Source organism: Sceloporus occidentalis, unplaced genomic scaffold (assembly GCF_023333645.1).
Source record: "Sceloporus occidentalis isolate IW3139 unplaced genomic scaffold, rSceOcc1.0.p SCAF_16, whole genome shotgun sequence".
In the NCBI taxonomy this organism is placed as follows: Eukaryota; Metazoa; Chordata; class Lepidosauria; order Squamata; family Phrynosomatidae; genus Sceloporus; species Sceloporus occidentalis.
Window position 1 is genome coordinate 494,631 of NW_028316996.1, and position 13,662 is coordinate 508,292.

At 38.0% G+C, this 13,662-nt stretch overlaps 1 protein-coding gene and 1 non-coding gene across 2 annotated transcripts in view; both read left to right on the plus strand.

The window, feature by feature from the left end:
- The window catches only part of LOC149302910 (uncharacterized), a 132,960-nt gene that overhangs the window by 15,850 nt on the left and 103,448 nt on the right, over window positions 1-13,662 (plus strand). Inside the window, exons 3-7 of the mRNA XM_089481700.1 lie at window positions 6,714-6,918; window positions 7,913-8,064; window positions 9,064-9,231; window positions 9,570-9,744; window positions 12,878-13,082. Coding sequence (XP_089337826.1) covers window positions 6,714-6,918; window positions 7,913-8,064; window positions 9,064-9,231; window positions 9,570-9,744; window positions 12,878-13,082 — 905 coding nt within the window. The remainder of the gene's footprint in view (window positions 1-6,713; window positions 6,919-7,912; window positions 8,065-9,063; window positions 9,232-9,569; window positions 9,745-12,877; window positions 13,083-13,662) is intronic.
- Window positions 2,972-3,103, plus strand: LOC149302911 (small nucleolar RNA SNORA35). Its single transcript, XR_016272062.1, has one exon. It is a non-coding gene; the product is annotated as a small nucleolar RNA SNORA35 (small nucleolar RNA).

A 13,662-nucleotide genomic window follows, 5' to 3' on the forward strand; every position in this document is an offset into this window, starting at 1 on the left:
CTCACAAATGGCTAAAGTGCAGCTGAGAAACCTACCCAGGTATGATCATAAACAACTTGATTGATATTTTAATGGATGACTATAATTATGTACTAATGAAATGTGTACTTTATTCATAAAATAAATGTATACAGTCAGATACTCAATTTCAGATCATTAACCATGACACATGCCATAAATGCACTTGCTGTCAAGTTTAACCAGCAATTTCAAGCTTATGTACCCTGGATACGCAGTGCAATAAACAGACATTTAGCCCAAGTCTGCAGGGTTACCACATGGACCCTTTGCTAAAATGGCCTGCAATGAAACTAAGTAGCAGCTCACGTAATGCCAGCTGACATTCAAAGTTACTTTTCAACAACAACGAAAATTTTAAATCTTTTTTGTCATTTTGGACATCTGTGTGTATGACTGCCTATCATGTATGTCTGCTTATGTGTCTCTCCTTTATTGCTAAAAGTGTTGGCTGTGATTTAGTAATAGAATATAAAAGAGTCAAATATTTGTATTTTCACAGAATGGTATTCTAGCACTATATTAACCTGTTCATGATGTTTTAGATCATGACTATCATGCCATGAAAAAAAGATGCTGCAATGACCACTAGGACATAACATTGCGTCCTCACTATCTTAAATCAACAGGGAGATCTCCCTGATGATGAGTAGGAGATCTGTCTGTCTCTTGGCAGCCTACTCTCCAGCTGGCGCCAACATTGATAATTTAGTGTAGACCCTGCAGGGTCTGTGTGTATTAGACCACATATATTGATTATCATCGGAGAGGGTCAGACCAGAAGAGTTTCTCTGTCTTCAAAAAAGAAAAAAAAAACAGTAATAAAAATAGTTATAAATATAAATAAAAAACAGTCTTATAGTGCTAATGCCACCATGTCACCATCCCTGATACCATCTACTGTAATTACAACAGAGATCTATGAGGACCCCAAGAGGATATCTAGGCATGTTGCATGCATGTTGCATGTTGCATTGAAGAAAAAAGGTCCAAACACATTGGAGTTATTATATTAGATGTTTAAATAAATAACAATTTATAGATGTCATAAAACGCTCCAACCTTTAAGGATGAGTACAGTTCCAATCCATTTCAATTGGCCACTTAAGTAATGTTGCTACAGGGAGCCTAATCGCTCAATAGTGTATTTGATGCCTTGTTATGTGACAAAGGGTCTGTTGCTCCCATGAACCTGCCAACCTAGGTCTAGTTGGCTACTGAGTATGTAAGGGAATGTATTGGGCCTTCCAAAACATAAAAATATGTGTGCGGTTTATTACTGGTATTCAGATGATGTTTACTGAACACTCACTTTTCATATTTAGTGGTAATGGTAATTAATTAATTAAATCATATTTGAACAAACAACAATTCTGTTTTTGGTGAGCAAGAAAGTGACAAAGCACTCCACTGTACAGAGCATAGCAAGTAAATATGGATATGTCTAAGACTAAAAATCTAAACTGCTGTCTGTAGATGGAAGGTCCATGCATTTCCAACCTTAAACCGTCCCTCTCGTGTTCGTTCCTGATCTGACAGAAGTGTAGTGATCTAGGGGTGCAGACGTTGACATCATTACAGGAGTGAGGACATCGGTTTTACTACATGTATTTCTACTGCTCCCACTAATGTGGCTGCAATGTATCAGTGAATGTGCAGACAGGTGGAGTACCAAGAGAAGTGTGGTGCCCCCTCCATCGCAGACACAATGTTTTTATACAATAGACAGACAGTAAAGATCTTATGGGACCCTGGGTAATACAGACACAGTTTCAGCTGCAGCTTTTATAGTTAGACGACCACAACACTTTAAGATAAAGATGTATATAAAGGTGTTTCATATGGTTCTGAAAGAAGTGAAACTACATCACATAGCTTATTGAAGTCTGGTGGAGTTGCCTAACTTAATGCTTTATTATCGTACAAAAAGAAAAACCACCCAAGCTGTTGCAACAGCGCTGGATTTATGACAATCTCCAGATTACCAGCAAGCTCAATAAACAACGTATTTCCTGGATGAGCACACCCTAAATGTTGTCTATCAATATCAAGCTCATATTACCCAATATTTAGTTCAACAGGAAGCTTACCCTTTGTGTTGACATAAGAAGTACTGTTTTCTATCAGCAAATGTTACATAGATGCCATTTTCTGGGTCCAGCACCATTCAATGGGGTATAGACTCAGTAATGGAGCCAACTGTGATACTATAGGTATCTATATACTACAGATTTAATGGGACAGTTTTACTTTGACTTTGTATGCCACCATCTCTTTGAAGGCCCCTCTCTGTGCACTCTGACAGTTTGAACTATAAAAGCAGCAGGACATTGCTCCCATTGAAATACCCGATCTCCTTCAAGAACCCAAGCTATCAGGAACCTACAAATTTACATTGTAACAGTTTGTACAAATTTCTGGGCAAGATGAATGCAAATATGGAGTACATAGAGAGGTTAATGTGTATATATATATATATATATATATATATATATATATATATATTGTGACAGGCCTCCCTTTTCCTTGGGATTTTTGTCAAGGATCTTGGCTGTAACCACAGTCTTCTAGGGTAAATGAAGTCCAGGACACATCCAGCTCAGCTTCAATGTTTATTTTAAAGGAATAAACAGCAGCAGTTATAAGTAGAATAACAGTCTTTGCTTTAGCACTTGCTTAGGACAAAACAGGTCACAAGTTACAATCAATATGGCTTTGCAGAGAGAAACCACCCCTCAGTTTATCAGCTCTCCTAACTGGCATAACAGTGGCTTCCTCCTCTGAATCAGGCTCAAACCCTTTAACATTCTGCCTGCTAATTAATCTAAAAGAAATTTTTTTTTAATTTTTTTTTTTGTTTGTTCCTGTTCCACTATTATATTTTTTTAGATTTTTTTGTACATTTACTGCTTTTTAGATTTTTTTTTTTGCTGCACCATTTTTGAGCCTTTATTTGCACTGACAAGTGACCTCTGTGTCTTTCCCATGGCATGAGGGAATCGCTTAACGGTGCTAGATCAAATCCCTTCTTGGAGAAAGGCCAGGCTTTCTTGTAGCCTGCCCCTTCCGTAAGTTGGGTGCAAAAAAAGTTTTTAACGGATGTCAAAATTTCTAATTGAAACCGTGAATTACGCATGTCCCAAATGTTACCTTTTAGCCCCCACACAACCTGACAAACCATGCATGTGGGATATCACTGTACTCAGGAGATGTTGCTGAACACATATTGGGGTGTTGTTTGACAGGGACATATACCATATATATTTATATGTATAACTAAAATCCAATTTGTGTGGAAAAAAAATAAAAAAAAATTACTATTACAAAGTTTGACAAAGTGTGGTTGTATAATTAGTGTATGGAAAGGGTTAAAATACCAGCATTTGAAATACCTTGGAGTGTCTAGTTTCCAAAAATATATGGTTTCATGGGGATAAATTGAGTTAACCGGCTTCAAAGATGTTCCAAAGAGGAGATGGAGGCAGACTGACCAGATGCTAAAAGTCTGTGTTGAAAACCTGAATTACGCATGTCCCAAAAGTAGCCTTTTACCAGCCAAACAATCCGACAAACCTATACATGCGGGGTATCGCCATACTCAGGAGATGTTGCTGAACACATATTGGGGTGTTGTTTGACAGGGACATACACCATATATATTTGTATTTATAACTAAAATCCAATTTGTGTGAAATTTTTTTTTTTTAAATACTATTACAAAGTTTGACAAAGTGTGGTTGTATAATTAGTGCATGGAAAGGGTTAAAATACCAGCATTTGAAATACCTTGGAGTGTCTAGTTTCCAAAAATATATGGTTTCATGGGGATAAATTGTGTGAACCGGCTTCAAAGATGTTCCAAAGAGGAGATGGAGGCAGAATGACCAGATTTGGAAAGAAAGGTTTGGAAATCATAAAACGCTACTTGTACTTATTGCCCTATAACTTACAAAAAACAGCAAAAAAACATAAAAACATTGGGTATTTCTAAACTCAGGACAAATAGTAGAATCTATTTAGCTGTTTTTTTTACTTGCTTTCGTCGATGAGTAAAAGATTTTTCAATTAAAAGTCATTAAAGGTGTTTTTTGTCAAATTTTCACCATGTTTTATTAATTTTTTTATAGTAAATTAGATGATATGATCAAATAAAGCCCATCTTGTCCTGAAAAAAACAACATATAACTTGTGTGGGTACACTACATGGGTGAGGAGAAAATTACATTTAAACACGAACACCGCAAAAGTGTTAAAACAGGCTCGGTCCCAAAGGGTACATAAAGAAAAATAAGCCCGGTCCTTAAGGGGTTAAAGCAGGCTACTATTGACCAAGGCTGGTCTAATATACCTGCCATCTATCACTTTACCACACCTTTTGTCACAATATATATATACACAGATACATGGTTGTGTTCCCTAATCCAAGTTTAAATTTAAAAGATTAATGGATCTTTGGAAAACCCTTTTGCAATTATGATAACACAGCTAGAAATGTCTTTGGTTTTTTAAGAAAACAGCTAAGTGATCCCAAACTTTTGAATGGTAGTGCATATATAAGTATATATATACATATATATATATAACTCCACAGGGTATCTAATTTGGATGGTGACTGGTTTTATCACTATCACATGGAAATGCATACATTATATACTTTTACAATTTTGTTACCAAGCTAGAAGGTGATTTATTTTAAAGATATGGATTTTCTAAAGGCCTTCTTGTAAAATCCAAGACACCTCAAAGCAATTAATATTTTGCATGCTAATGTTAAATTGTCCATGTGAACCTGTGGATAGACAGTGTCTGGAAAATATAAATATTACTTTAAAGAAATCACATTACGGGAGCAGCCCTAAGACAACTAACTGATGTAGATATATGTATGCAGTAGTTAGCAAATCCCTCAATTTTCTAAGAACCTCAGGGGATTAATTACATATAGCCTGTCTGAAGGTTTTATTAATGTGAAGGGATTATTTTATTCTGAGAACAAATCTAACTGTGTCCACTTTTTATTATTTATCCAAAATATGCAAATATCTAATCCACCAGGTTGGCCAATTATTTCAGAAATTGCATCTGTCAATGGGTGTATAAGCTCTTAAAACAGTAAGTGTTAAAGCTAAAAGGTTATTTAGAAGACATGAAGCAGCTTCTGAATTGAATAAGGTCCATTAGAGGTTTACTCCTTATAGTTATTGATCCCCCACCAACAAGGTATCCAAGCTTCTTGACCAAGAGTTCTTCAATTATTCTCTACTTTTCTACCTAGATATGAGATATTGGATGATGGGGAAGTTTGCTACATCTTTAGAGATAGTAATCTATGTTACTATACTATGTGTTATTACTAAAAACAATGGAAAGACGGCAACTGGAAATACCTTTTTATTGGCATCTAGTTGTTATTCAAAACACATGTTCAATGTGGAATCCATGGGTGAATTTATAACTTGATTTGTGTAGCCTTTGGAACACATACACAAAAATCATAGTAAGCCAATGCAAATGTTGACAGTTTGTACCCACAGTAACTACAAACGTATATTTCATAAACACTTTCTTAAATGGTTACATCAAAAAGGTACTGTATATTACTATATGTTGTAAGTGTGATATTCAATGTGCTGGGCAAACCTAGAATCCCTTGGAAGAAAGAATAGATTGTAATATCTCAAAAACAGGACCCTTGTCTTCTGTACAATAAAATCTTATGTTGATTTTATCTTGGGCACTATTGGTGAGACGAATAATGCCCAACTTCATTTGGTATTATGGTAGTAGGTTTCTATTAGAATGTTTCCTTCCACAGTTGTTAAGTGATTTTAATTATTAATATCACTCTGTGTCAGGCAAGCTGGACATATGATTTAAGCATATAATCCCACAAAATGTGTAAGGCAGCGGCTTTCTTTTCCCCTGCTCTGTTATTACACTCTCAATAAAATATTTAAGGGACTTATGAAATGAGTCTGTGTCTTTGCTTCAGAGAAGGAATTGAGTGAAAGTTCATTTGCTTGTTATAAATATTGTTAGCAGCTTTTTATTTTATGTGAAGACCAAATGCTTGACTATTCCTTATCGTATGTTTGTGCCTACTTGTATAATACATGTGTACGTTACAGATAACATTATATGCAAGGCATGGAAAGGAGAAATAAGAAATATATTATAATAATAATAATATTGATATATGTTAAAACCTCCAAAGGGATACATATTCTTGTATAATATTATTATTACTCTAGACTTTCAAACGAAAGACAACTTTTTATGAAAGTGCAGATTGGCACATTTACTGTCAATGAAGCCTCTTTTGCATATAAATGTCATTTTATTCTTTTGGCTCATAAGCACAACTGTCATGCTTTAATTTTTAATTAATCTAGATGGCAAATCTCCAAGGCCCTACCTAGTATATTACAGCAAGTTCTGTGGCAATCTTTCACGTGTCCCAGTAACATTAAGAAAACACCCACCATACTACCATAACGATTTATGTTATTTTCTTGACATTATTAAGTAAAGGGATGACTTACATGTACAATGGCAAAAGCATCCATGTGGATGTCACATTACAGAGAGCGCCAATCTTTGAACTCTATTAATATATGCTCTTGAAATCAGATAGAGGTCTGCGTGCTGTTTGCGAACTTCCACAAACTTAATGTCTTTTACATTTTTGTCTTTAGGTGCCCCGGAGAGCTGCAACTTAAAGTGTGGAGAAAGGCTGCAAAGTTGCTCCTGCCAGGCATCTTGTGAAGCCCTAGGCACCTGCTGCGCTGATTACCATAAATTATGCCTCCAAATCGCCCCCTACTCAGGAACATTAATGGGAGGAAAAGACTTTATCATTCAGAATCTGACCTTTCATTCAAGTGTTAATATAACATGCAGGTGAGGTGTATCCATCTGGAATTGGACCATGAGTATTGGTTCACAGATGAAAATATATTATCATTATGTTTATCATATGTTGGACTTGACAGAAAAATAAATTACACAGGCAGTCCAACATTCATGAAGTTTGTCTCTGTATGGCAATTGCCTCATCTGCTTTTTCGTGATATACGTCTCCTTCCATATAAGTGGTATAAACAAAATGGCTGCTGTTGTTAACCCAACGGTAAAAGATTTAGCAATATTAAACAATATTAAATCTTAGCAAGCTAGGATGGTACTTTTTATAGAAATGTAAAAACCCAACTTTGCAATGTTACTTTATTTTTTGGCACCGCAGTGCTCTGAATTGCTGAATGGTTACTATTGTGTTACATTCTTAACTGTGCGCCATCTCTCGGCGGACATGAAATGATGACGCTTCAAGTGTTTATCACTGGCGTAAATTGAAAAATGAGGTGCAGTTTGCATTGTGGCAAATATTTAGTAACACGCATGATAATAAATGTAGACACTAATATTAATATGCTAATAATTAAGCATATTAATATATTAAGCCTTGGTTCCTGCCTGCAACAGCATTACATGCCACGCTGGGTTTGAGTGGCAGAGATAATTTTCCAATGCATGGCTCACCCCTGTTAAAGTAGAGAAACATCTTTTTCTGATTTGTTATGTTACAACGACTGACATAAATGGTACAATTATTTGTATTTCTACATCAAAAATCCAGCAGAAAAAAAAAATTGTATCGCCTTGTGAAATGCTCCGCTCTGTCCTAAGTCTGCATACACTTTAGATGACTGTCTACTTATAAATTGAGTATAGTTATAATGTAAACCTTTCAACGTGTTATCAATAAATAAAACAACTATTGAAGTTGAGAGAGCAAATTTTAGGTAATTAATAGCATTACCCTCCTTTCACATCAGCTTTGATATGGAAAAAATAACCATTAACTAGTAGAAATATTTTCTTTTTCTGTCCACAGATTCAGCAATGAAATAAATACTCAAGGCTATGTGGATGGATCTGGAAGAGCTCACTGCATTTCCCCACTGTTGTATGAAACTGGTCGCATCCCTTTTACGCTGTCTGTCAATGGAGAGAGCACAGTACTGCCATCAGGAACATGGTTAGCAGGTCAGTTAACTATAAGAAATTACACATTGCTTGCCTATGGATGTGAAACATACATTATATAGCCAGTTAACACAAGCAGAGCTCCATTCAAAGGGACCAAAGAGGGGCACTTTTGATTGGGGCAGTAGATACAAGTGTGGAAGAATACAGGATGACCTGTGTCCCATATTCTGTTCTCCTGAACAGAATATTTCCACTAACCACTGATAACACCAGTTTGTTTGGATACTAAGCCCAAGGTTTGTCTGGATACATCATCCTGACCTTCTTCGCTATTAGTTGTATAAATATGTTTACTAATAAGGGCATAGAACTATTTTATGTATTATGATTGGTTTAGGATAGGGCGTTATTTCCGGTATGATTTAATAAATATATCCATAATGCATCATAATAAACAGGAATCTTATTATACAAACACTCTTGTCCGTGTGTCTGATTTCTCTCGGCTCGATAAAGATATCTACATAATTTGGAAGGGCTTTATCAAGACTTTATGTGAATTGGTGACCCACTATTGACCACTTCATTTAATAGTAAGAAGAATATGTGTTTCATTTACACAATTTAATTTACAAAAACTATTTTCTGCTGTTTCTTTACACATATAAGGCTGTAGAACACCATAATATACCCATACTCAGCAAACATTCTGAGTTACATCGTGGAAAGGAAGAGGGACAGTAAGATTTAGGTAACAAAAGTTGGACTGTCACACTTAATTTTAGCTGGTCAAATTAAGATAGAGGTCAAATGCCAGTGCGTTACAATATCAGGTGGTCCACAAAAGAGACATTGCTAGTGAAGACATGTCCTCAAAAAGCTTGTATGTTACACACACACACACACACACACACACAGTGTCAGTTATTGTAATATCTATAACACTAAGTAAGAAAGAGCTTCCTTTATGAAATTAGCACACACATAGAAAAAACTTATTTTACTTCATCTTGGTATTTCACTGTCCCTTCACTTTGTCTCTTTTTTTTATCAAAGTGCATCACAGCAAGGCATCTGAGAAAGAAAAGAGTGTTTTGAGAAACTCAAAAAAATGGCAATACTATGGAACACCTGGCTACAATGGAACCCTCACCTTGGTATGGGACCCCAGCCTCCTCCAAACTGAGAACATTCGTATAGAGGTCTGGGGTTACAATGAAACTGGTAAGCATGTAATTGATTATGTAATTCCTCACAGTATGTATGAATGCAAAACTCTCTACTGGGAGATCTACAATAATAATTGAAGTAATACGTGGTGAAGAAAAACAATCACAGAAAAACACATGCTACGCTCTTACAGCCATGTGTATCCAACAGGCACACCACATGAGTACAGAATCTATACTATAATTATTTTTATACCTTCCTTCCTCAGGTGGGAATCATTTTAAATTTCATGTTTAATTGGGCCTCTGAAAAGTGACATCAGATCATTAATGACAAGTATTTTTATACCAGCATTATTGATGTTTCATGAATACATGAATTTGGCTCCTCAGGAATTCCGTACAGTGACTCCTGGAGCGCTAACTGGACCTATCTCTACACTCTCAGTGCACATGGCCCGAACAATGGCAATTATACATTTACACCATCTCCTGCCGAATCACCCTATAGCCAATGGGAAGTTGGGATGCTAAGGATTGTTCCCAGTGTACTCCCTATTGGAGAGAGGTACATACCCTTCATGTCTTTACTGTATTACCATTACTCTTCACACAACAAATTTACTTTATTGCCTGATAATTATAATATAATATTTATTGGAATTAAAAAAAACATTCTGGTAGGCATAAAGGAGCCAAAAAGGTATTATTTAAGGGTAATAAACCTAACGCTGTATTATTGCACCTAGGTACACTAACCAATAAGTAATTCACCTTGATAGGGTAATGTGTTATGGTTTAATAACCTGATTACAGGACTTTATCTGTGGGTGATTGTTTATTTCCCTTTTTGGCTCAGAAGAGAGGGTTCCCGGTGGGAGGCAAATTTTACCTATTAATAAGAAAAATTAAATGATCATGGTAGCAATAACCAAAATACCAGCATGTACCTACGCAACATAAGACCTTTAGTTTACAATGGTAAAGATTAGCCTCAACTACCCCAGTATATAATCCCTATGGTATTCAGCCAGTAATGGCTGACTGTGTAAAATGGGAGCTGCAGTCAACAACAAAAACCTTAGTGTCTAGTGTAGGCCCCCACAACCTCATTCTATAACTACGATTCCCATGAAGTTCAGCTAGCAATATGGCTGACTGAATATTATTGTAGATGCAGTCAACAAAAGTTAGTACGTTTTGTAATATAGACTAAGTGTACCCCTCCCCCTTAACTAACAATGTTGCTGATCACCATCATGGGAGTTACAAAAATAGGGGTAGTTAGAGGGTAGTAAGAAAGGGACCAAAATAGGACACTGGCTAGTTTTGCAGCAGTTGTGGCTAACATTTGGCACTTGAAGTGCTGTTATTACATTTCTCATGATGTTCAGCCAACCAAGTCTGTGGATGCAAAACATAAGATGTACATTACACAACAGCTGTATTACCAATCCATAATGATATAAAAGTTAACTTTTTGGCACTCCAGTTGTTAAGTACCAACTTTCCCATGATGCTTAACATACCAGATTGGCTTAGAGTCATGGAATATGTAGTCTCAACAGCTGGAGTATTAATAAACTCTATGTCAGGACGTGGGCCTGGGAGTCAAGGAGGAGCCCAGATGCAAGGGAGCTGATGGTCTCTGTCTATACCCCACGGTGCATGATACAGGAAGGGAAAGTACAGACAGGGTAAAAGAAAACACACACAAGGCTGGCTATATACGAAACAGTCTATATTGTAGCGTGCTGGCAGATCATGTCAATGCTAACAGAACTGGTTTACACAGGATACGGACTTCAGATTAAAACCTGATACAGGACTTTGGACACAGATTTTGGAACAGATAGGGTACGAATCTTGAAGCGGATAGGGTACAGACTTTGGACACAGATCTTGGAACAGACAGGGTACAGATGGTTAGGAAAGTCCACGGCTGAAGTACCCTGGTAGGACACAAGGCAGGAACATGACTGAAGCCCAATGGTATGACACAAGGCAGGAAGCCATTATGTAGGGCACAAAATAATGTCTTACATTTATTAATATAGTTTTTAATGAAATAAATGTATTTGTTACAATTGAAATGGTAATTTAAGACAGCAGGCCAAATCAGGAACCAAAGAGCAGAGTCAGAAACAAGCCAGATCACAGCAGGTTGCATGTCAATATGATGCGGGAACCAAACGCAGATCCAGAACAGAGTTGCATGCACCACAATAGAAGGTTGAAGACTGGAGGGCAGAATAGGTATTTAAGAGCAGCGCTACACCCAGGTAACGTGGCTCAGCTGTCCAATATAATTAGTAATAGGGGTGCTGTGGAGAGGGAAGGGCAGCCACTAGTGGCTACAGGTAGGCATGACAGTAGGTATACAATAGACAGGACTCCAGCAGGCAGGGAGGAACCCTGACACCCTAGGTGCAATACATAGTTAAAAATACACTACCTTGTGTCTGTAGCATGCAAACTGCCTCTGCCCTCTGGGCCTGTGAAGTAACTGCTGCCAGAATATAGGGGAGGAAGAGAGCAGACCAAACCAGTCTAATGTACAGGGGGTGTAAAGCATTTTTTGCTGCAGTCCCTGACTAACAGATGTGTTTTATGCTCTATATGTCTAGTTAACCTACTCTACTGTTTGGTGCTGTCACAGTAACCCCCTGATGTGGAGGACACATGGGGGTATGTTTGAGTTTGGGAGGGGGTCACTGGTGGATTCCTGGGGAGACTCCTCACCTGCCTGCCCAGTCCCCTCATATGTCTTAGTAACCCTGTGCACATGGGGGGCACAGGGTGACCGTGAAAACCCATCTGGTGTGTGCCCAAACCAGACTCCCATGAACTAGCCGGCTATGGTGGCTCTACAATCCAGGAAACACTTGATGCGTCTAACCGGGACCTAGCCGCAAATTTATGGAACTGTACGGCGGCTAGGAACCGGGGCAATGGCCACTTTTTTGAGGTTACATTAAGCTTTGTGGTGGGCAACACTTGGTGATGGTTACGGAGAGGGAGCTCGTTTGGGAACCCTGGTTCTACTACCAATCTTTATGGAATTCTGGCCCAGCTACCATGCCGACTATTCCCAGGAAAAGTTTCTGACGATGTCGTTCAGGGTCCTGACGTCAGGTCACGTCCCTTTTTGGACCATAATATCTTCGGACCCTGAGCTCTCAATTGGTATCCTGGGAATTACGCCGCTTCTTTCAGGACTTTAGTGACTCTTTGTCAGTGGGCATTGCTGGCCATAGAACCGTATGAAGGCGCCGGACTGATTATAACTCTAATCCAATCATGTCTTCATGTGTATAAATATCTGTGCTGTCTTCAACAAACTGAGTTCTGTTTGTACCCTACACTAAGTCTCGGTCAGTGCTTGGGGGAATATGAGGGCTTAATCCTTTGAGCAATTGAGCTTTCAGCAGTAAGGAAGGTCTATACGGCGGAGCTACACAGTCCGTGTACGGGTCTTTGTCACAGGTGCATATGGGGGATTTAGCAAAAAGACCAAAAGCGAATGCCTGGCTGACCATTCGGTTAATTCTGAACTTTTCATATGATAACATGAAGAAACATGTTCAAAATGCACATTTAATGTTCCTTATTATTAGTGGTTCTTTGGTTAATTTCATGTGTAGTTACTGAAGCACATTTAAATAATGCTGCTGTCTGTTTCCATGTCCTCTGTGTTGCAGGGATGTGCAGTCAGTATGGAGCCCTGTCCATGCTTTGGCCTGGCACCTAGAAGAGAACTTCAGGCATGACCCATCTGCCTGGGCATATAACAAATGCATGATCTGGAGTGAATCAGAGAAGAATAGCCTGCCAAACTTCCTGGCAGAAACATCAGACTGCCCCTGTACACTTGCACAGTCAAGGGCTGACACTGGTAGATATCACGTATGTGTCAAATAAAAGATTATGTGTAATACGAACAGTGTACCATATTTATAATATGAAGGTTCGGATATCGTGCACATAGTATGTCGTTTTCATTTGGACCCTGAAAGCAAATGTATCATGTATCTGAGAACCATCCACTATCCTTCAAAACTCCTTAACACATGGTGCATAAAAACACAGAAAGGATTCAGCCAATAAGTAAATTCTTCCTAAAGCACTTGATATAAAATACACACTGGTTGGTGTTTACAGAATTGCTAAAGTCATTGCTATTCTACACACTCTGCTGGCTGTATGTGAAATTGCAAGGGGAATTCATTGGATCTTTAGGCAGTGCCCAGTGCCCCAGAGCCAAGAAATGGCCTCTTCCTTTGCAATCCCTTCCCTGCCATGGGCATGTTTGGTTAGTACAAATCTGTATGACGAGTAACCACATCCATTGCTGTACACGTGCTCTCCTCTATTCCTACTTGTGCTTCATCGGGAGTCATTATGACACTGTGGAAATAATGTAGATATGTAATTATGTCCTGAACCCTTCAGTTTACAGTTCTGGACACAAAATAAACAGATGGAA